Source organism: Stomoxys calcitrans, chromosome 2, assembly GCF_963082655.1.
Source record: "Stomoxys calcitrans chromosome 2, idStoCalc2.1, whole genome shotgun sequence".
In the NCBI taxonomy this organism is placed as follows: Eukaryota; Metazoa; Arthropoda; class Insecta; order Diptera; family Muscidae; genus Stomoxys; species Stomoxys calcitrans.
Window position 1 is genome coordinate 3,105,299 of NC_081553.1, and position 24,777 is coordinate 3,130,075.

At 34.6% G+C, this 24,777-nt stretch overlaps 1 protein-coding gene across 2 annotated transcripts in view; it reads left to right on the forward strand.

The window, feature by feature from the left end:
• Positions 1 to 2,483: 2,483 nt before the first annotated feature.
• The window catches only part of LOC106083768 (putative uncharacterized protein DDB_G0279653), a 45,867-nt gene continuing 23,573 nt past the window's right edge, over positions 2,484 to 24,777 (forward strand). The window contains exon 1 of one of the 2 annotated variants that reach the window (XM_013247017.2): positions 2,484 to 3,152. In XM_013247017.2, the coding sequence (XP_013102471.2) occupies positions 2,948 to 3,152 (205 nt within the window). In that variant the 5' untranslated portion in view covers positions 2,484 to 2,947. The remainder of the gene's footprint in view (positions 3,153 to 24,777) is intronic. The other variant, XM_013247018.2, reaches the window with a different exon arrangement.

Genomic DNA, 24,777 nt, shown 5'->3' on the forward strand with positions numbered 1-24,777 from the left:
ACTTGTTAGTATTCTGCACTACATTTTAAAATTTATGCGGCGTCTGTCAGTTATCGTTACCGATAATCGATATCATGTCGAGTGGAAAAAACAAGCGAACTCTGCTGAGAGAACTTAAAGGGTGGTACTATATTCGCGCGAAATTTTTTCATGATTACTTTTTTTAGATAATAGATTTTGAAGCAAAAAAACTTGCTGATTTTATTCAGTAGGACATTTCTTCATTACTTATGACATGTCAGCTGTTTTGCTTTGCTTTATGAGAACACATGCAAACGATTACCGAACGTCTGTCGACCGTAACCGGAGAGTAGAATTCAGTGAAAACAAAATTTTACCTTCCGTTTCGGAAGGTAAAATTTTGAAGAAATTTCAAAACGAAAAATGTATATCTACAAAGTGTTATCTCCTTTTCTATGGTTTCTCAGTGAAATTTATTACAATTTATTGTTAATATTAAAGGTTGAAAGGGTAGCCCACCACAAAAGGTGGCCAGTATGACCTGTTGTGAAAATGTCAAGGGTATGGTATTCCAACACCTAGCAAAACGAAGGATAAAGGATCTTTCAAACGCAGGTCTATGAATTCGAGGTATTCTCAATTGCGCATTTTACTCGACCCAAAAAAATTGAACTTTACCGCCAAGGTGGATTTACAAAGGTAGTCTCACGCGAACAGCTGTTAACAGACGGCCAGGGCGAAACAATTAAAGGTGGTCTCATTTGTATAACAACCACAAATCATATGGTGCAATCCGCCATCTTGTCATCAAGCTTATCGTTCATTTCAGGTAGTGGCAGTTGCCCAACAACAAAATAATTGGTGAACTATCTGTCAAAATCAGTGGTTAGTGCAACTCTGATTTTGTGTATGTAACTAGTTCGCCCAATTTTTCGTTGTTTTGTGTGGTATGGTTCCTAACTATTGTATAATACACATACCCAACCAAAACTTATTGACAGATAGTGCACTTCGCAAGAAAAAATTGTTCTCAGCTGTTTACGGTACACTACCTGTATATTATGTCATGGTTTTTATTGTTGATTTCGTTGTTGTTGGATAAGTTCCTCAACATTCTTATTTAAAATATGAGAGCCGAAACTTTTGCTAGTGAAACGTACCGAGCTTTAAGTTGAAAAAGCAATCAAACAAATCCAGTTTTTCAAATCCTGGCGAGAAATTGTCAGCGGTTCAGTGGTTATCCCCTCCTAACGCTGGCGACACCTCTTCTCTCCAAAGAGGTGTCGCACTGCGGCACTCCGTTCGTGTTTCATGTTTCATTTACAATTTAAGGCTGGTACTACGTTTTTTTTTGCGGAAAAATTTCCGAAAATTGTTTTTTTTTTGTGGTTTTACAATGTTACCACATTGGATTTTTTTTAGGTTTCTTTGGTCAACATTTTGCCATTTACATTAAATGATAATATAGCATCAAACAATTTATCAGCTGCTTACACACAAATGTGAGTTTGTAGGTCGTATTCAATGTAGGTTGTTGTAATGAATTTAATGTATGTTGTTGTAATTTCAACCAAAACACACCCCTTCGTAATTAATAAATAATGAAAGAACAAATTTAAAAGAGACAAATGCAGCATTTTTTATAAAAATAATTAGATTTTGTAGTATTTTCACTATAATGGCTGCTTTAAAATCTATTATCTCAAAAAAGTAGTCAGTACCAGGCTTTATAAGTTAAATAAACACAACTTACCAAAAGCCTTTGACAGAATCTTCCACTTTTATCCAAATATTGTTGTTGTAATTGCAAGACCAAAAGCACAACACATTCTTTCACAAACCTTATTATCTGGTACAGATTGATTGAATTGCTTGTTATGAAAGAAATATTTATTTTTCTTTCGAGTATATTTATTTATATATAAAAAATACTTTCTTATAAATGCATCCACAAACACTTTTTTCCACCCAGAGTAAATACATGTGAGCAACATCACTAGCACTGACAAACACTCAGTTACAATTAGATGTTTAGCGATGACTTTTATTTTGCGTAAGAAATTGACTTGTTGCACAGCGACTGTGGTTGTGCTCTTAATGGGCGTCCCGAAATGTAAATTTTCCCCTGATGGAAAAACAAGTTATGACGAAACAAACACATTTCGGCAAATTTTTCCGTTTTTTTTAAGAGTTTCAACGCGAAAACCAAATGTAGTACCAGCCTTTATTTATGTGGAGTTTGAAAGTTGGTCACGTGGAAAGCCGAATAGAGTACCAACTGATCATGGAAAAGTTAACTTTTAGGTTTTAGACTTTTCCAGATCGACCGAGCAGTGACTCCAATTATTTCAATTTCAAAAAAGTGGACTTTTGAAAAGATTACCGTTTAAAAATGTTTCGTTTACACGAACCGTTATTACAAAAATTTGACGTGTCGGGCATTCACTGGAATTGAGAGCAAGGGCCATATCAACTAATCAATTTCTGTGAATGGATGGAAGCTAAAAACCAAAACAGAAACCTTTTTCTTCGGAAGAGTTTTTTTGAGTTTGGTTCATTCATCGGTTTCCATCTACCGTCATCATATCGTATTATTAACGGATTCTCCAATATTAAATAACTAAGGGCTAAATAAGAGAAAAAAATATTTTACATAATAAGATATTGAGATGTAAAAGTGGGAATATGAATCCATAATGAAGTGCAAAAAACCTTAATTAAATATAAATATTAAATATACAAAATAAAACAATAAAATTTAATAGCCATTGTACTCACAAATTTCGTGTTTTGTGCTGTGTTTGTTTATTTGTATATCATATGCGGCTCGAGATACTTTTCATTTTCCATACACACACAGTTTTTTTAGTCGTGTTCGCAAATTCCAAATGTCAGTGCAAAACGAAATAAGGCAAAACAATTAAAGTTACCACAAAGCGAAAGACCAAGAAGAAATTAGCTGCATTTAATACCAACACTCACTATCATGGATGACGAGTTCAAGCTGTGCTGGAAGAATTTCCAGGATAACATAGCTTCGGGGTTTCAAAGCTTATATGATCGAGGTGATTTGGTCGATGTTACACTGGCCTGTGATGGAAAACTACTGCAGGCGCACAAAATTGTCCTTGCCATATGCAGTCCATATTTTCAGGAGATATTTATAACGAATCCCTGCAAGCATCCAATAAGTAAGTCCATAAGAACTGCTCCATATTTTGATAAAATATATTACATTTAGCGGCGGTAAATGTATAAGCACGAAAAGCCCATAGAAGGCAAACTTTGTATGTATGTGATTCATTATTTCAGGGACCAGAATCAGGGTTAACTTTTCTTATGTTAATGATTACGGTTCAGACAAGGTTATGCCAATAATGAGGATTTCCCTTTTAATATAAGTGCCACAGAGAATGATGTAAACCATTTACCAAGTTTAAATGTTGTTACCAAGTTACCAAAGTTCGCAGAGCAATAAGTCGAATAATTGGTTGGTCCTCTGGTGACATCCCCTTGATCATTGTGAGTAAAAAGACCCTTTGTCTTCTTATGTTGATGGTCAAAGAGTAGCATTTGATGGAACTAAAGACTGTGTTTTGTAAAACCTACAGAAAATTTCAGAATTCGTAGATTGTGCAAATTTGCCCATGAACTTTCATTTAAGTAACGGCGGGGACACCAAGGGGAGCCGTTGGATTCAAGTTTAACCTCGTTGATAAGATACCTCCATTTTGTTACCGATTTTTAAGGACGTGCCGCAGGGCACTGCTTCGTAGATAAGTTTTGCACAACTGAATATCTCGCTCATGTCGCCAGCGTGAGTAAGGGGATGCCCAGGCCTTTAGCTTCCTCTCGTGAATCTAAAATTTCTGAGGATACATATTTACCTGTCAGTTCATACTATTGAAGCACGTGGGGTAGAAAAAACGAATAAAATATACCATTAGGTAATGTGTATGCATAGGTTAGATTACGTTAGAGAGCTAGTCTATTTTCCAAACAGGCTCAAACAATTTAAGTCCATTGTCCACAGAAGCAACAGACCAGGCATGGGATATCTTTGAGCGCCACAAAGGCTGAATATTTCAATTCAGATTCGTGTGGTGTTCACCGTTATCACGACAAGCTTAGCTAGGAGCTTCCAGGTGCGTCCACAGGTTGCGGAAAGTGGAATGCTTCGCGTACGGAGCAACTGCAATTGCAGTCACGGACAATCTACAGTATCAGTCGAAGAGTCTCAGTGAGAGGCCGGGCGTCAATAGCTCCTGCTTAGATACTGAGTGCGCATGAAGCTCGATATGGCAAGGCGAGTTATTGGCGTCTTTAAATAACCAATGGCCATAAATATCCCTCGCGATCGATCTTATTATGGTACCAGGTCTTTGGTTGGAATCGAACCCCGCGTCGACCTAAGTGACACTTGACAATGTTTAATAGTTAGAGGAGGAGGCGATTGTGGCACAGAGCTCAGCATGTCCGCCTGGGTTAAAACCCCGGTGTGAGCATCAGAAAAATTTCAGTGGTGGTAATCCCCTTACTAATGCTGGCTACATTTGTGAGGTATCCCCCTATGCTGCTCGCCGTTTGGAGAGACCTCTTATCATTGAGCTTAAACTTTAATCGAACATTCACTCATCGATATGAAAGAAGTATCCCCTGTTCGTTAGTGGAATTTGCATGGAAAATTTTAGAGCTGAGGTATAAAATATATGATGATGGTGCAAAATCTAAATGCCTTAGATGTGCTGGAGTTCTCTTGACAGGTTTTAAAAGTTTGTCAGTTGGACGGAAAATAGTTGGAGCTACCAAATTCTGATTTTTTATTCGATTTAATTGTTTTTTGTGCTCAAAATCCCCTTAAAAAAGTCTACAATATTTCTTCTGGCGACGGAGATATTCGACATTTCTTTTCGTGACTTGGATTGGTGACAATTTTTGCAGCTTGGCCGCAAGTAACGGAAAATAATTTTTGATCAAATTAAATTTCAAATTTCCGAATTGGACATTTTGATTTATGGGTTAATATTGTAAAAAAAGGAAGGAACACTAAAAAGAAATTAACTTCGTTATGAAACGAAACTTCCCGTTGCAGAATTGTTGTTTCTCTCATCATTCATGCTCTATAAAATTCACCTCGATATCTGAATTTCTTTTGAATAGGCATTATTTCTATTAAAACCTTAATTATAATATGAAGCACGGTTTCGACTTGAAGTGAATATTCTTGCAAGAAAACAAATCGTCATTGTCGTCGAATGCAATAACAATTTGTTTCTTTTGCATTCAATAAACACATTTGAGTGCATAAAACCAAAACAGTTTGGTATACAAATAGAATTATAATATTAGGTGACGTTGTAGACATATTCAATGTATGTAAATATGTATGGAATGGCATATCATGTTCACTAGAGCTTTGATAAGGCCTTTATTTTTGCAATTGATTGGATTCTATTTCAGGAAAATACAAATTCATTCTGTTGTCGGATAATATTGATAAAAATTTTGTAACTTTTTTCCGGTCACAATTTTTTCACATTTTCTCAACTGTGTACACATTTTTGAAGGTTTTGTTTTAATATAACGAAAGTAACATTTGTTTATTTTACACTCATTAGCAAACAAATCCATTGTAATAAAATGACATAAATTGACACACAATGGTCAGTCAAAAAAAAAAATAATTGAGAAGCCAGCCGGGTGATATTTCTAATATCCTCCTGATAATGTTTCAGTAAAAGCATGGAGCGATCGAAACAAGCTGCAACTTCACCCTTTTGCAAAACGACCATAAAAGCAAGCAATAATATAAGTAACGTTTCGAGATATTGAGGAGTTAGTGTGTTCCATATCATCAATTTCAATAGATTTGGTAAACTTAGAGTCCACTTTTCTCGAAAGAAAAATAAAGAGTAGGTAACAATGAATCGCTAGGCCGAGATTGTGTGCTTTACTATAGGTAAGGTGGGGTGGAATCCTATAGGCTTATCCTAGATAAATCGAATGAAACGTGTATAGAAGTTTTTACCAAATCTGAAGCGACATTCATATATTAGACGCATATATACAAACAACCCCGGAAATAGTTCACACCGAGTTTTGTTCAGATCGCTTGAAAATTGTGTTATATTATAAGTAAAATAACTTAGTCCTATGTAGGATTTATCTCTACAGGCAAATGCATGTTTTTTGTAGAGTCTTTAAGCACCATCCAAAAAAAAAACACCTAAAATTGGACCAAAGGAAGACTTCGCAAACTGAACAAATTTGGCGCCTCTCTAATTCCTTTGCCTTTTTTGGGTCCTGAAGCAACGAATGAACATGCGCAGAGGTATACGCATAGTTTTTGTGTTTTCTTTTAAAAGCAATGTATTGTAGTTTTCTGATTTAAGACAATATATAAAAGTAAAGATTAAGGACGAACACCGGCGGGCAAGACTGTATTTTACGGGGCAGTTCGCAAAATATCAAATATTTTGCATACCCCGCTATAACCACAAATATGAAGTCCGTGTTTGGGGCTCCGACCTGTGGAACCCCTAGGGGCCAAAACTAGCCCCCTCGGGGAGCTGTGTTCTAACCTAGGCAAAATGGGTGTCAAATGAAAGATGTTGATTACTAAATTACAAATATTTACGAAATTGGTATTGTTGTTTTTAATAAAACTCTATTTGCCTTCCAAATTTGGACAAATTAGCCTGCCTTTGACTGGGTTTGAAATTTATTCCTCTTCCAAAAGTCCAACAATGGGAAATAGCCAAAAGCATTTTAAATAAACCCCTATTTGCCTTCCAAAGTTGGAAAATTTTGCGACCCTTCGGCCGGGTTTGAGATTTTCTACTCCTCCTATTTTAAATAAAACTCTATTTGTCTTCCAAAGTTTTTTGTAAAAATGGGCGATTCTGTTCAAACATTTGTAATTTTTTATAGAAAAAAGCACCGCATGCAAAAATTCAATGTTTGTATGGAGTTTTTCAATTTAGAGTACTTTTAGAGATTAATTTTTTTCATATTCATAATCTACTCAAGACCCCTCAGGTTCGTAATCTTCTAATCATTACCTTTCATTTGATACCCATATTGTCTAGGTTAGAACGCAACTCCCCGAGGTGGGTTTTGGCCCCTAGGGGGTCTACGCACCCGAACCCCAAAAACGGACATCATATCCATGTCTAGAGGTCATTTTAGGGGGGTATGCAAAAAATTCGATTTCTTCGGGTGCAATGGGTGGCGGTCGTTCTCCAAGGACTACATTCACCCGGTAGCCAATTAACGCATCTGCTACCGTGTCTGCATGAATGTTGTTCAGGCCCGCTTGATATGCCGCTTGATCTAGAGGTTCTCTCTTGTAGCGCTGGACCTCACGCTCTAGATCGTGTAGATCTACCTTAAGGCTTCTGGGCGGTGGGTATCTATTCACAAGATGATGATTTGGATGATTTCTGCGATAACAGCCCAAAAGATATTGCTTAGACAGCATATAGTTATGTCTTCGCACTGGTAGGATCTTTGTCTCCTGATGGAGGTGGTCCACATGAGAACTGAGGAGACAGCCCGTCGCAGTTCGGAGGGCGGCATTCTGACAGATCTGAATATTATTCCACTGCGTGTCACAAAGTTGACGTGACCACACTGGCGCTGCATAACTTACCTCAGACCGGCCAATTGCTTTGTACGTGGTCAACAAGGTTTCTTTGTCTGCACCCCAAGTGCTGCCAGCGAGTGACTTGAGGACCTTGTTTCTACTTTCGACCGAATTGCAGATTGCTGTGGCATGTGGGGAGAAAGTGTAGGAGCTGTCAAATGTGACGCCAAGTATTTTGGGACACTTGATGGTCGGAATCATTACGTGTTCGTCTAATTTGGTTTTGTGTTTGCCGGTTGTTTGACTTATGTTACATTAGTATGAATGGCGCGCGTCTTGCAATCTCAATAGCTGTATTCCTTTCTTAGATCCTTTCCGATAGCCTTGGAAATTTTTAAATAAACGCAGAGACAGGTAAAATTAACAGCAGTGCGGTGCCAGACAGGAATGGATTCATTGCCTATAACCATTATGGGAGTCAATCGTACTGACGAAGTTATCTCCTATCAAATTTGTAACAAGCTTCCACAGTAGTCAATCAAGAACGGCGAGCAGACTATGTGCCTTTAGAGACTCCAATATGTAAATTAAGGAACAGGGCAAACTTCTCACATATCAATGAGTGCTGTACGATCCAAATTTAGGTTCAATGATCATTTGCCTCCTTTTTATAGCAGAGTCCAAAGGGCGTGCCACAGAGCGACACCAAGAACGGTGAGCAGACTATGTGCCTTTAGAGAATCCAAATTGCAAAGTAAGGAACAGGGCAAACTTCTCACATATCAATGAGTGCTGTACGATCCAAATTTAGGTTCTATGATAATTTGCCTCCTTTTTATAGCAGAGTCCGAAGGGCGTGCCACTGTGCGACACCTCTTTGGGGAGAAGTTTTTAAATGGCTTCTCAATTGCAAATACTCTTGACCGCCGTGGGAGGTTAACGGCTTTACCTATCTACCCTATCCTCGCGAAATAATGCTGCCTGATGCCTGTTGTTTCCTGTTATATTATTTTCATCTTGGAGATGGCAACGGGTTAAGCCTTTGGGAGTTGATGGCAAAGCGCACATATTTATTTTTTTATTAAGTGACACTAAAATTAAATAAAAATCTTGTTCTGATTGGTTGAAACACATTTGCCATGTTTACAAATTCGCCGATGCGGCCACCTTATTAATACGCCTTGAACAATTGCTTAGAACTTCTTGGGCAAAATAGGTTTTCATACTTTCCTCTATGAACTTACATATGTATTTATGCATATGCAATTATTTAACGCAAGGTTTTCTGATATGGAAATGCATAAATAAAAAAGAAAAAAAAAACAATTGAAAATAGTAAACCGAAAAAAAAATAGGAACAAGTACAGGTGATGACTCCACGTTGTCTATGTGAACTTTTGGCTTGTGAATATGCAATTGAATAATAATCTTAAAGACTTGGTAAAATGGTACCTCAAATCAATGCCTATAGTTTTGTGATTATTGTAATAGTTTATTATCAACTATCTATCGTTGGAACATATTAAAACGTAACATGGGTACATACAATATATTTTGACATTGATTAAACAACAGTCAGTTCTAAATTGAAGTGAAGGACGGACGGACGGACGGTCAGCGCACATTAATGATGTTTTTCTAGTATAGAAAGTATTAGACGTATTTTACACAGGAATAAATGCAGCACTCGTCTTTATTCTTACTTATTTGTCTAACTAACCCAACCGCCAACCACCTGTAGATACAGTGGCCGGCCATAAATATAGCATGTGCTTGCACGAACATTTGTGTGAGTGTGCGATAATTTGCTTTATCCACCGTTTGAAGGCTACTACACATCCAAACATCAACAACAATCGCCTTACGATTTATCAGCATAAGCCGTCAGTTAGTTACTACGATTTTACAACTAAGTGAGCTCCAACGTCTGCCCCTCTGTCAATACGCCAACTTTCCAATAAGCACATTCAGTGGTGGTATTGGTGGCGAGGCGATGATGGCAAGGCTCAACTTATGTCATTTCCAACAAAAACAAGAGACTGTTTGTTTGTTCTGCGAGTGATATTTGTGTCGAATTGTATGATATAAATCAACTTGGGTAATAAATTCAACTCTATCGAAAAACCCCTTAACTTAAAAACACAGTTTGCACTCGCTAAACAGTACGCGGTGTTGATAAATTTAAAAAATGGAACAAAATCAAGCAACGAATTTTACAATTTCATTTTCCGGCACGGAATAGCTGTGAGCACCACACTGGCTGGAACACTGAGGTCCGATCTGTGTGGTGTTCATTACTGTGATGAGAAGCTTAGCTGCGAGCTACCAGGCGTCTCCACAGGTTGCGGATAGTGGAATGCTCCATTAGGAGTAGCTGCAACGGCAACCGCGGACAATCAGCGGTATCAAGCGGAGAGTCTTAGTGAGAGGCCGGCGGCACCGGCTCTTGCGCAAATACTGAGTGTTATGATGCTTGATATGACAATGCGGGTTATTTGCTTCTTAAATAAAAAATGGCCATCCTGTTACAGCGGCGATCGGTCCGTTGGACCGGAATGAACTTGCTCGCCTGCAGGAGTTTGATGAGTATGCAAATGTGACTATGACAACGTCAGCAACAACAACAGGATAATCGAAATCAAATTAAATATATAATACGAAGGGGTATGGTATTTATAATGTGGTCTGCCATTATTCCGATTTGCTCTATATTACTGTCTAACATCCCATGGATAATTGCCAAACTGCATTGTTAGCCAGGTTAACCTGTGTCACGAAAATTCTACAATTATTGCTTGGTGTTGGAACTGATAAAACAGGCAACGAGACTCGGTCATAATAAACGGTTTTATTTGTTTATGCCCAATATTGTTTATAACATCAATTCAATAATTTTGCTACTTTATTTAATTTGAGAGATTTTCCGTAATAAACTTATATTTATCATTCATTGATTCTACTTTAGTTTTGTGATAGCAAAACTGATAATAGTCTTAAGAGTACAATATCGGCCAAATCTTTTCTTTACACAGCTAAGAATAGGTCACAGTTGCAAATGTATTAGTCAATAGTCGAAATAATGCTTAAGCTGGAAACAAGCGTCAATTGCAAAATGTGTTAATGGTCATTCTTCAATTAAATAAAAACGTTTTTCTAATTGTTTTTTTACATTTGAGTTGATTGTTCAATATTTTGGGGAATATAAGTTCGACGAGGATCGCTAACTCCACATGCAATATGGCTACAACAACAACAACTGTGAACATTCTATTAAGGAACAGGGGCAAAAAATATCATAATCAATTACAAATTATTGAAAATTTTCATATTTTTAATAATCGATTTTAAAATTATTGAATTTATTCCAAATTTTCAATTCAATTTTCAACTGATGCAATTAAAAAAAATTATTGAAACTTTGTTTTTTAAATATTAAATTAGTTTTTTAATTATCAATTAATTTTTTATGACCCAATAAAAAATTATTGATTTTTTTTTTAAATTTAAATAAATGTTTTAAATTAAAGACGATACAAATTTCAAACACATCCTTAAAAGAAAATTGGTTTTAAACATAGTCATAAGGAAAATACTTATGCGTTTTAATGTTGTTGTTGTTGTAGCAGTTTGTTGTGTTCTATTTTTCGTCTGTTTGATTCTGTTGAGAATCAGGACCCAGGAACTCTGCGACTAAGATGGGGTGCGTCCAGAAGGATCTGGGTTTGAGTCGATTGGGTCTGGCTGGGCAGTTAAAAAGGGGAAGTGTATCGTATGGTCCCTGGTTAGGGTATAGGTTAAGTTAGGTCTCGGATTAAGTGGCATTCTGCCAGTAGACGCAATCAGATGTTTTCCATCATTGTAATACAACAGAAACAGGAGAAGGAAGATGCCTTCAATTTACAATGGTTGAACCATCTAAAGCGCTTTAAAAACCCCATCAACTTGCGAACATCCGCTAAATCAGACAGGTTCTCAAAGAAATGAGAACCTAAGGTGGAATTCGCTCTACCGTAGCCTAAGAGTGCTTGGAAACTTTCCCTTACACATTTTTGTTCCAGAGATCAAACGTCGTAATAACGTATCGCCTCTTGTCTTAAAAAATTCATCTGGTGGTTCATCAATTCCAGCTCATTTGAATTCTGTCCGGATTACATCTGTGTGGAGGAAAATACTATATCCCCTTGCTTTTTGTAGAAACAGATACATACCGTTTATGCTATTCAATAACAATTTTAATTCATGCAATCTCTTTTACCAATCACATGTCATGAGTCAATACACAATAGAATTTCAATGTAAAAAATTATCAAAGCAGTTATTCACTTTTTTTAAAATGTTATTATTAGTTGATTGGTAAAAATAAGTCAATATTTTTTCTGTGTAGTAACCCTGTTGCAACAAGCCCATTCACAAATACGACCAATAGCAGAATCTAAATTTTATACACAACTTTCTGTAGAAATATTTGCACTAGTGCTAAATAATTGAAAATCATTGGCATATATAGTTAAGTCGACATTTTTGTATACAACGATACACATCGATTACATACAACATGAAAAAGATGGCCCCAAATAGATCCTTGGGGTACAGTTGCTTTACTTAAGTTGATAGTTGAGCTATGACCACGGCATAAAACAAACTGCCTACGATCACAAAGAAAATATGACATATGCTTATACGAATAATGCGAAACATTAAATTCATGTTCATGTTTGTGGTAAAGAAGATTATGATCGAAAGAACCAAATGCCTTCCTTAAATCAAGTACAGCAATAACAGCAGTATTCCAAGTATTGTAAGTGTCGTAGTGTTATGAATTTTCCTGAAGCCTGAGGCAGGAGGCAACTATAGCGATTATGGTGATCAATTAAAGGATAATTAATTAAAATTTCAAAGATCTTAGACAGCGCAGGTAGAATGGGTATTGGCCGATAATCTGAAAAGTTAAAAACGGAAGTATTCTTTTTTCTTAGCGGTGTTACCCGTGCTAGTTCTAGCCAAAAGAAATTTACATGTCATTATAATGGTATTAAAAAGGTATATAAATAAATAATATTTTCACGTAAATCAGTATTGTATTTCCCTGTAGTCATACCACGCCGGTCTATCAAATCTAATCAAGTTTGTTCTTTCAGAAACATGAGCATGAACAACCTATATACAATGTTATTGAGAAGCTGCAATTGCGAATAGGTGTTCGTTAGTTTCGTAAATTGGCCAAAAGTGGTTAAAACAGAAGAGTCACATATTCTGGTATATCATGAGCGGGTGGTATTAGATATTTCACCAACATAAAGGCATAGTTACACTTTAGTGCAGAAAATTGAATTGGTTACTACTAATAAAAGCAACGGAATCACTAACCAGGGTATAGTCTATTAAAGAAAATTATTTCCGTGAAAGGTAGTAGTATGTGGGAATATTGTGGTGTAGAACAGATAAATAAAATTGAATCAAATTTGTTTGAGAACTGAGTATTTTCTGGGGTTTAAAATATCATAGTTGAAATAACCAATAAAAACAATTTTTGAGAATCTAGATCACCAAGAGCTGCTTCAAGAGCGTCAATGTTGCCATTAGGTAAGCAAATAATCCCAATGACAATAGAAGGAAACTGTCCAGAAGTAATGTTAACAAATAAGGTTTCACAGGGCACGTGGCTCGGAAACAGCTAATAACACCTTGAGTTTCAGATTTTTCGAGAAATGAAGTCCAACACCAACACTGGTGTGCGTACCGCATCGGTCATTCCGAAAAAAAAAATTATCCGGATATAGTGGGTACATATGGCTTAAGCCATGTGTCAGAAATACCTACAATATTAAGTTGATCACTACTTAATAAGTTTTTGATATCTAATAAGTGTTTTATTATATATCTAATAATAATAAAATTGTATTCGGATATAGTGGGAACATATGGCTTAAGCCATGTGTCAGAAATACCTACAATATTAAGTTGACCACTACTTAATAAGTTATTTATATCTTAATAAGTATTTTATATCTATCTATATATCTAATCAAATTTAGTTGGTGAATGTCTAGGTTTTATATTGATATGCAATTTATGTTAAAACACAAACTTCATATCCTAACCCACCCTAACTTATCTAGATTTAATTTGCTATAATGCTAAAATCAATGTGCAACAGGCGTTCCAAATCGCAGAATCCCCATCACAGCTGACTGTGGTACAGTGTTTGTCGACCTGCGCGACGATGAGTCGTTGAATCTGATTCTCAACGTTATTGAATGATTTGGAAACTTATTATATGTTACATTGGCAGCTGGCATAAAGGAAATAAAGCGAAAGCCTTTGACGTGCATTTGTTTAATTAAATTTCAAATTTTAGGTTACCCTTTGTCATTAAAATCTTATTTATTTGAAATGTATACGACAATTCAGTGGGGTGTTGCAACTCTGAAATTTCCCAATATTTAATCAGCTTAGTTTAAGTCTTTAGCGAAGGTCATCCATATTGCAACAATGCTGACTCTTTTACTCAGTGTCGTATTAGTTGTCTCCTCTCAATTTTCCAAACATTGTTATAGTTCTCAGTGTTTTAACACAGTAAAAATGATAAAGATATGGACGATTGACAGATGATATATGAATATGCTTTTCAAAATGGTCAATAATACACAGTAACACGGCAAGAGGCTACTGCTAAATTCAGAATATTCAAGAATAGACTTGACCAGCTAAAGTCCATGCACATAAATACATACATATTTAGTAGTACCTCCAAAGATAAATGATATTTTCATTTTTGATTTTATAAATAATAATATGTAATACAAACTCTAACACATTATAGTTGTATATGTATTTGTGGAGTGTGTGTGCGTGTACAAGTCACAATAAGTATTTATTTGTTTACCACATGGACTATGGAATGGATATCATATCACACACATTCGTTCGCACTCGACGACTTTATCTGATCGAAATGCAATAAAAAATGTTATTTTATCTTTCAAGTGTAGTAGCAAAGGTGCGGATGGATTGTTAGCCACCAGTAGAGCTACTACCATTACCAATTTCCAATTTTTGTTGTTTTTTTTTTGTTCTATTCGAAGATAAAGAATATTAATAAACCTTATAAATAACATTAAGTAAAACACAAATACAACAAATTTATTAACAATACAAACTCAAAATCGAAGCAACTTGATTTGGCTCTGTTCTTAGCCTCTTCAGCACTACACTACACTACCCTAATGAACAACTATAAAACATCCTCATGAAGATGTGTTATTATTTGCAGTTGGTCCGTTGAAAAGAACTTGAAAAAGGAATAGAAAAACAAGAACACAAGCTTCAAATCGGAAAAGATTGTGAATGTATTAGGGCTTTGGACATTATTATCAAAGATAAATGCTAACTGTCCCCTTGTCCTTTAAGCTCAACTTTAGATGACAGATTTGTGTTTGTAAATTAGACTTGATGTTAAAGCAGTTATTAACTCTAAAAAAATAGCGGTTTTGAGTATCATATTTTGTATAACTTCGACCTCTATTCGAGTAAGCATAGAATCCATAGATACTGGATGATTTCAACGATAATGCATCACACATTTTTCACAATTCAATTGGGAGTTTATGCGAATGCATTACGGGCTGAAATTGAATGTTTGCGTCAATAATTATTTACAATCAAACCATCGTTCCCAAACTTTGCAAATTGGTATTTCTTATCAAAAAAATTTTACAAATGATTTGTAACATTCAGATTTAGGTATATATATATATATATATATATATATATATATATATATATATATATATATATATATATATATATATGAATGTTACAAATCATTTGTAAAATTTTTTTGATAAGAAATACCGATTTGCAAAGTTTGGGAACGATGGTTTGATTGTACTGTTATGGCTATATTAACTATAATTTGGATCCGATTGTTGTTTTTGATATTTGAAGTTGCATCCAAATCGAATCAGCTTTAGATATAGCATCCATATATATATTTTATCCGATTTACGGGTTTTTACCTACTGTAGCCACAATTTTGGTCCGATCATTACAAAATTTGGTATGCGTGTGCAAATTTCGGTTCAGATATAGATACAGTTCCCATATATATCTTTCCTCCAATATGCCCTTTTTCGGCCATTAAATAACAATTTGCAGGTATGTGCAGGCAAATTTTACACCACGCAAAAGTAACTCTCACACGAACAATAAATAGTAAAGGCCCTATTCACAAAACTTAATCAATCCTTAAAATAGTTTTATTTCACGTTTCTATAAAGGAAATCTCTACATAAAGTGTAAAGTGTAGTGTAAAGTGTATGAAATTGTCAATAGCTCTTGTCAACAACTCTAGTTCTATTCCAAATAAAATAGGAAAAGTGTTGATATTTTCACAAACCAACATCACTGTTTAAACCCCAAACGCAACTATTAAAACAAAAATATAATAAAAATGTTTACCATATTTTTACATTTTTAATCATCTCTGCTTTTAGAATCCATATAAAAAAATGTCTTAAATAATATATAACCAACCACCTGTTGTTTAAATTTTGTAAACATTAATTAGCAGCTGTTTAGTTATAATCACAGTTGCCAAATTTTATAATTACTTGTGATTGTTACTATCCAAGAACAATCCCATAACAGCCGATGGAGTCTTTCATCGGCAAGCGCTGTGTACAACACACTGCTACAACAACAACGCCTCTCCAGGTGTCAATTTCGACCGGTATCTCAGTAACAAATGCTTCAATGTTGTCATCCAATGCGTCAATTGAAGCCGTCTTGTCTGTATAGACATGATCTTTAACATAGCCCCACAAAAAATAATCTAATCTTGAGCAGTCCCGAACGTGAAATAAAATGTTCACTAAACTGGCCTTTCAATAAGTCCATTGTTATGCTGTGTGGCATGTGGCACCGTCTTGTTGATACCATTTGTTATGCAAGTCAAGTGTTGTATTAGTACTAGTTTTGGATCCCTCAACATCCTTACCCGATAGAGACCGATTCTCGAAAAAAATTATTTTGTTCACAAATGTTAATATAATTTTGGATAAAATGTGGGTATCTACAGCTCTGTGCAGGGAATTTGTTAGGTTTTTTGGTCGCAAAACTTTTTGTGCAGTAGCAACGCTGCTCGTGAGTCATGTGTGAGTAAAATTTTTGTCTGGTGAGCGTACATAATCGTGAGCCGACATAAAAATTCGTGCGTGAGCGTGAATGAAAAATTAGTAACGTGCACATCTCTACTATATCGCATGTTTGAAGTTCTTATGCGTCCTGTTCGGCTTGTATTTTAGCGAAAACCTTTGCAGATAGTATGTCATATAGTACGTCAATGGTATTCAAATCGGGACTCATCACTGGTCGTTCTAATAATGGTATGTTTCTTGATTTAAAAAATGCCTTTGTCAACCATTGAACATGGAGGGAACACTGTTTTATGGATAAGTCCACACAAAATTCTTATCAGTTATCATTTAGAAGGTCTTTATATAATTCTACATTCATTTTAGTTAGAATCATATTTGTAAGATTGCAAGTGTTACAGATGCAGCAAACAACATAAGGGATGTGTGGCCATGGTTTTGCTTGTAGTACTCTTGTAGGGAACACCGAGAATCTCCTCCAATACTTATTCATTATATCGGCTCCTTGAGTTATGCATTTTTCAGTATTCAAAATTTGTTCGTCTTTAGAACGTCGATTTATGGAATGTTCATGAACTTTGCAAATTGCAAATTTACCCTTGAACATTCCATTAAGGAACGGAAAGGAGTCCTATTCGATTCAAGTTTAAGCTCAATGATAAGGGGCGTCGTTTTTATAGCCGAGTCCGAACGGCGTACAGTAGTGCAACTATACGACTATATTTAGATGAGTCGCGTATAGAAAAGAGAACTATGCCAAATAATTGAAAATAAATAATGTAAGTGCAACGATTAAGTATGGTTTGCGCTTGTATGTCGGCATTAGGATTATGAAATATAGTATTTATTGATGGAACAATAGACGCCAAAAATATTTAAACATTGTTACGATAAACCTTCCCTCGAGCACTGGTAAAATAGATTTCCAATATAAAGAATTTATGTTCCGCAAAGATAACGATCCCACCAACACAGCATCGTACGTCAAAATGTGGTTTCTTTACGACACAAATTATCCCAAAACACCACCGCAAATTCCAGAAACAAACTCGATAGAAAATCTGTGATCACATTTGGAATCCCCGATAGGAAAACTCCAAATTTCATCCAGGCCAACCCTTAAATAAATACCGCAGGAGGAAGAATGGGACAAATTCACTCCTTAAATGTGTTGAAAGTCGATAGCATCGATACCAAGACGATTGGGGCCATCTGTACTTTGATAAATTTACCGACGAATACTTTTGTGGACAAGATTTTTTTCTATTGGTCATTAGAAATAATAAAATGAAGATATCTCTTTCAATTTTTTGGCATAGTTCGCTTTATCTCGATAAACATATATTTACAAAAATATTCATAGGTTTACAAAAAATCTAATGTATTTGAAGAAAATAGAAAAACCAAAACTTATGTGAGTTTGCATATTCAATTAAAAATTTTGCTGAAATCGGACCTATAAACAAATTTGTATTATTAATAAACGATTTTGCAATTTGGATTTCTCAAAAGCTGAATAATTCAATTAAAATAAATTGGTATAATAATTGGTATTTTTCCCATAAATAAACCAGTTTTTACATCACTCGATTAATTGCAAATACAAAATGAAATGTACTGCATTAAGGTATTGGTGTTTTTATTAAAAACAAAAAATAATTAATGGTGCAACTATATGGTTAGCAAAATCTTTTAGTTGCGTGGCCACCATGTAGATGAGGAAAAAGTCCAAGTCAACTTTTTCAACTGTGATTGTCATTTTGATTGCTGTCAATGAGGCTTCAAACTAAAATTATTAAAATCGCAATATGCAGGTAGGTGGAATATTAGGGAAGGGATTGGACTGCACGTTGTTTTCTCGGGTATTTACTTCCTTTTCTTCTCATAAGTTTTACATCGCCGGCGCCATATTTGTAAAGTGTTAAACAAAGTAATTATTTTTATATTGAAATAATTCGTAATGACAACCACCAACCTTAGTATTTCGTATATAATATCTCAAAGTATTGAACCACATGAAGGGATGTAGTTGTGTTTCTGTAAGTCAATATTAAGAAGCCTAAATGATATATAAAAAATTTAATATTCCAATACAAAATTGTAAAATTAATGCGCATAGACAAATACCCATTTAATTCCTGTAAGATTCTCCTATTTTAGGCCCGTTTCGCATGTATAATTATTCCATTTATATTTCACCTTCTCGATTTTTCTGCTTTGCACTCTTCCAATTCAATTTATTTAAAGATTATGAAATTTTATGAAGCTGTAAAAAATCTTTCACTTTCTCGGTGTTTGCAAAATTTTTAAATCTAGGCACGCCAATTGTTTGTTGTCTTCGCTTGAATTACATCAGGAATACACAAAACGACAATATGATTGTGTGTGAGAGAAGCAAGAAATTTAGTGGTGCATGCGTATAAATATTTGGCCCATTTGCACTTCTATTCACATAACATGTGTGTGAAAGAGAAGACAATATTAAATTGCTTTTTGTAAAAACAGATACATACTGCCATTAAATAACATTTTTAATTCGCCCAATTAAAAATTTGTTAAACATTAGTCTTTTGTACCAATCACTGTCATGATTCAATGGAAAATAGAATTTCAAAACAATTATCAAAGCAATAAATCACGTTGTTACAAATGTTTTTTTAAATCAATACCATTCTTAATTGGTCAAATTTAAGTTAATATTTTTTCTGTGTGTATATCTAAACCTGAATTGAATGTATATCTAAAACTGAACTGATTAACGAATTAGAATAAAAATTTAAATTGAGCCGATTCTGATGAAATAGAATAGAGATATACAAAAAAGTAAAGAAATTAATAGTCATTAAATTTCGTAAAGATGTGTCGTTAAATGTGGATACCTTATAAGTGAAAATCCATTTGGACTTAATTCATAGAAATAAGTTATGTGCAAGATTTTGATAAGATCTGCTAAAAAATTTGCTATACATATACTTTGGTAGAAATTTCAATAGAAACCTATAAGCTAAAGTTATCTTTATGACATTATATATGGTCTAGGTCTCAAAAAGTATTTTGTTTATTTATTTTGATTTTTTTGAATGCATATAATTTAAAGCCATCAGATATCCATATATTTCCCCATGAACATTCCATTAAGGAACATGGGTTACCCACATGGATGGCCCATATAAATATAAATTACACAATTACGTACATAAATATTTAAGCTACTCTCTTATAAATTCTTAAATTTTAATTGTAATTAATAAACATTGATTTATTTTATTATTTTTTACAATAGAAGAGATTTTACAGATCAAGATTTCATAGTTACTCCTTAAATAATTTTAGTTATACAGAATTTTTTAGTTCTATCATCTGTTGCAAATTAAATGAAAATCAGATAAAAAACAGCCTATTTCGTGTGTCTAAAAGTTGAAACCGTTTTCTTAAAAAGTTTAAAATTTTATTTTAGTTACCGCAGCGCAGATTTTGGCATGTCCGCCTATGACGCTGAGCGCCTGGGTTCGAATACTGGCGAGAACATCGGACAAAATGCTCTGCTATTTTTTCCCCTCCTAATTCGGACGACATTTGTAAGGTACTATGTCATGTAAAAACTTCTCTCTAAAGCGGTGTCCCTTATCATTGAGCTTGAACTTTTATCGGTCCCATTGATATGTGCGAATTTTGTCCGTGTTCTTTAATGGAATGTTCATGGGCAAATTTGCAATTAGCATTGACAGACAATGTTAACTGATAATAGCAAACATAATCCTTTGGATATATATATATATTAGGGATTTGGATTGCTTATACATCTTTGGAGTTGAGAATTCGTTAGGTGAAACATTGAGGATACATAGCTCAAATTGTCAGTACTTTAAATATTCTCGTTTGAAATCTGAAATTAAACAGACGACACTGATGAAGGACTGCTCCCCCGGGACGCAATAACATAGGCTGGAATGTTGAGCTTCGATCTGTGACAAGATAGCGGAATGCTCCATACGGAGTAGTTGCAACTGTAGTCGTGGTGAAACAGCTGTGAGGGATGAGTTATTGGCACTTTCCAATAACCAACTGCCATTACGTTCCCTCGCTGAAAAGTCCTACAGAACTAGCTTGCTCACCTATAGGAGCTTGACGAAGATGGTTACCTACACATCCAAATATGTGGCTACTACAATAAAAACAAGGACCTCCCCTGTCTTTCTTGATAAACAATTTGTGGGTAAACGTAGCGTAACCAATCAAAAGCATTATGACTTCCTTTCGATTTTACCCTGCATCTTTGCTCTGTGACTGCATGGTTTCTTTAGAATATCGTTTTAATTTTTTTCTACTTACATATTGGCATACTTTTCTCTTAATAAGATCTTTAAGTTGAATAGAACTATGCAATACAGTCGACTGCTACCGTTTCCTCTTATGACGATTTGATATTTGTCCGGGGGAACGAATGTTATTTGCGTGAGTTTGGGTACGTACACTTCAAAACACTTTTTATCTTTTTATCGCATAGTAAAAATCGAATTTATTGCTCCATCACTGGGGACACTCATTCACTGAATGTGCTACGTTGTGCTACTGATATTGAGCTAGAATTTTGTTCTGAACCTTCTAGGGTTGGGTTCTCAAGTGTTTTTCTGTCCAATTTTTGTTGTTGTTTGTTTTTGTATTAATATCAATGAAGTCATTTATGGCATTAATGGAAGTCAATCAATCTCATATACAAACAAAAGGTTTGGAAACGGTAAGGGAGAAGGAGAGCAAGGAAATTATCTAAGGACCAATTGAAGAATATCCTTATTGCTTACCTTTTTTCAATATTCTAATCTAATTATATATTAATATTATTTGTCTTCACACGTTTTAACCTTTACCGAAATAGAAAAACTTAAAATCAATGTCGATTATGTCGACTGATAGTTGATAACAAAGTGGATTTTAACAATTTGGTTTTAGGTTACTGCAATGCTCCATGAATTTTCTTGGCAATATTTTACAGAATATTGCTTATAAAAAGAAAAATTGCAATCGCTTACAAAAGTTGTAGTCAAAAAATCAGTTATAATAAAGTATCATATATTTACATAGATGCTCATAGCATCTTTTTACAAATAGATGCTATGAGCATGAGTGTCAAGCTATATATATATACAGCGGTCAAAAAAAGTATTCATTATTAGCAAAATTGATAATAAATTCACTTATTTTGGGTAATTGAAGAAAATTTAAAGTAAACAAATAATGCAGTTTTATGCAATAGTTTATTTTTCGTAATATGTTTTAAAATAAATTCAAAAAATAAATTTAATTAGCGCAAAAAATTCAATTTTATATAATAACACCAAAAACAGAACAAAAAAAGTATTCATCATTGATGTGCTATCATCAAAGTCAAATTCAAATATTATTTGGGAATCTCCCTTTTCTGTTTTATTTAGTAAAGGAGGCTTTGCCCTTGACAGCAAATATTTAATTTCATTGAAAATATAGTTTTTGTCAAAATGGGTCGTAAGCAAAACGAGGTTTCTGATGAGGTAAAAGTTTTGATAATAAAACACCACAGGAATGGTTTAACTCAAAAAACTATCAGTGAAATATTAAATAGACCACGATCTACTATACAATCCATCATCAGAAAGTGGACAGAAACGAAAACTGTTGACAATAAACCAAGATCTGGTCGACCAAAAGCACTTTCAGTTGGAGATGTGCGTTGGCTAGTGCGGCAAGTTCAAAAAACTCCGAAGACAAATGCGACCATTCTTCGTAAAAACACTATGGAATATTTAGGGAAGGAAGTTACTACACAAACAATTCGAAATACACTCAAAAGGCATAGTTACAGAGGAAGAACTGCACGTAAGAAGCCCTTTATAAATAAAATAAACCGAGTGAAAAGGCTAAACTTCGCAAAAATGTATGTAAAACAGCCCGAATCATTTTGGAAAACAGTCATTTTTGCAGACGAGAGCAAGTTTAATCTTTTTGGGTGCGATGGAAAGGTCATAGTGTACAGAAAACCAAATACAGAGCTTGAAGAACGAAACACAGTTGCTACTGTAAAACATGGTGGAGGTGGTTTAATGGTTTGGGGGTGTATGGCGGCTTCAGGAGCGGGAAATCTTGAAATTATTAATGGAGTAATGGATCATAAGTATTACATTGACATTTTAAAGAGGAATTTAAAAGATAGTGCTGTAAAACTTGGGCTTGGTAATAACTTTCAATATTATCAAGATAATGACCCCAAACATTCTGCTTTAAATACCAAGATGTGGATGCTGTATAACTGCCCCAAAGTCATTAAAACTCCTCCTCAAAGTCCCGACTTGAACCCAATTGAACATCTTTGGGAACATCTCGAACGCAAATTGAGAACGCGCAATTTTTCGAGCAAGAGTCAAATGCAACAGGTGATAATGGAGGAATGGACTAATATAGACCAAAATATAACCGCTAAATTAGTCCAATCGATGTCAAACCGTTTAAAAGAAGTTATAAGACGCGGTGGTCGAATAACAAAGTATTAATTTTTTTAAATTATGTTATTTATTTTTTTGTTTTTTTGCAATGATGAATACTTTTTTTGTTTAATTTTTTGTGTTCAGCTGTAAAATTGCCCTTTTTGTTCCAATAAATACTATTTTTTTCTTTAAAAACAATGAAATTGTGTACATATATATCACACAAGCACTACTGCATCATTAGTTTAATATGTTTTTATTCCAATTGTCTTTTGTAGACTTATTAAAAAAAAACATTGAATGATGAATACTTTTTTTGACCGCTGTATATATATATATATATATATATATACATATATATATACTGAAAAAATATAGACTTTAATTTGACCGATTATATATGGTTTTGATTATTAAAAATTTTTTAAACAAAGTTTTAATTGCTTTAACGCTCGATTTTCTTTTGTATCACGGCAATTGATTGATAAACAAGCCATATGTACGTTGAACGCATTTTTAATTGTACAAATTAAATTGTTATTTATAGTATAAATTGAGCGGTGAAAAATAATATATTGTACATATGTTATGCGAAAAGAAGAGAGAGAATGAGTTAAATATACGTCTCGCTTCCACCTGTATATGGTAGGGCTAGAAAAACAAAATATATACTAACTTGGAAAACGGCGCTGTGGACGGAAGATAATATATGTGTATCTAGATGTCGTGGTATTGTGCGCAAAATGATGAGATTGGTATATATTTCGATTTATTTTAAATATGTATATAAATTAATTTGGAACGCATATTTATTATCTACTCTTTAAGACCATGTTCGACCATTTACAAGTCAGCCAGGTGGAACATTCAACGTAGAAAAAAAATTGTTAACTGTGTAAACATCACCATTATAATCCAATGTGTCACCATTACAACAACCCGAACCCTTAATAACGCCTCAAAAACTCTTGGCATCTAAACTGTCAAAATGTTTTGGGTAATGTTTACGCCTTACGGCTCATCTTAAAATCCAGCCATATTTAAAGATTACTTTGTAATATGTGTAGATAGTTTTTTTTTCACCATTTCATCGATCTGTACTAAAGGCCCAAGATGGAACCAAGTAAAACATTCTGAAACTATCAAGCTATTTTTGTGTTCTTTGGAAAATTTGAGACGTACCTTTAAATTGTTATCTCATAGTGCTGGTTTCTTTAGCTTAAAGGACGATACCAAACCTATTCTTCGAAGATCTATTCTTGCCGCCCACTCACTGACACTCTTTTTCTGGCTGCAACTTGATTTGTTATTGTAATCATTTTGATGGCCAGTAAACGTTCCTAAGTACAATTTTTTTAATTAGACAAATTTCCTAATGTCAAACATTGATGTGTGTGCTTTCATGTGTATGTGTGTTGCTGCCCAGCCGGCATTTGACACTACGAGTTGTAAACAAGCCACCAGGGTTGCACAGAAAAATGTTGTTGTTGCGCAAATGACCCTACCTTCCAAGTTCTTGTACCATGGCTCCAACTATGGACAACAAATGCTTACTCTCTTTGGGACACGAGAGAAAGATATTTACGACCTTTCGTTCCCCATATCGTAACAGATCTCC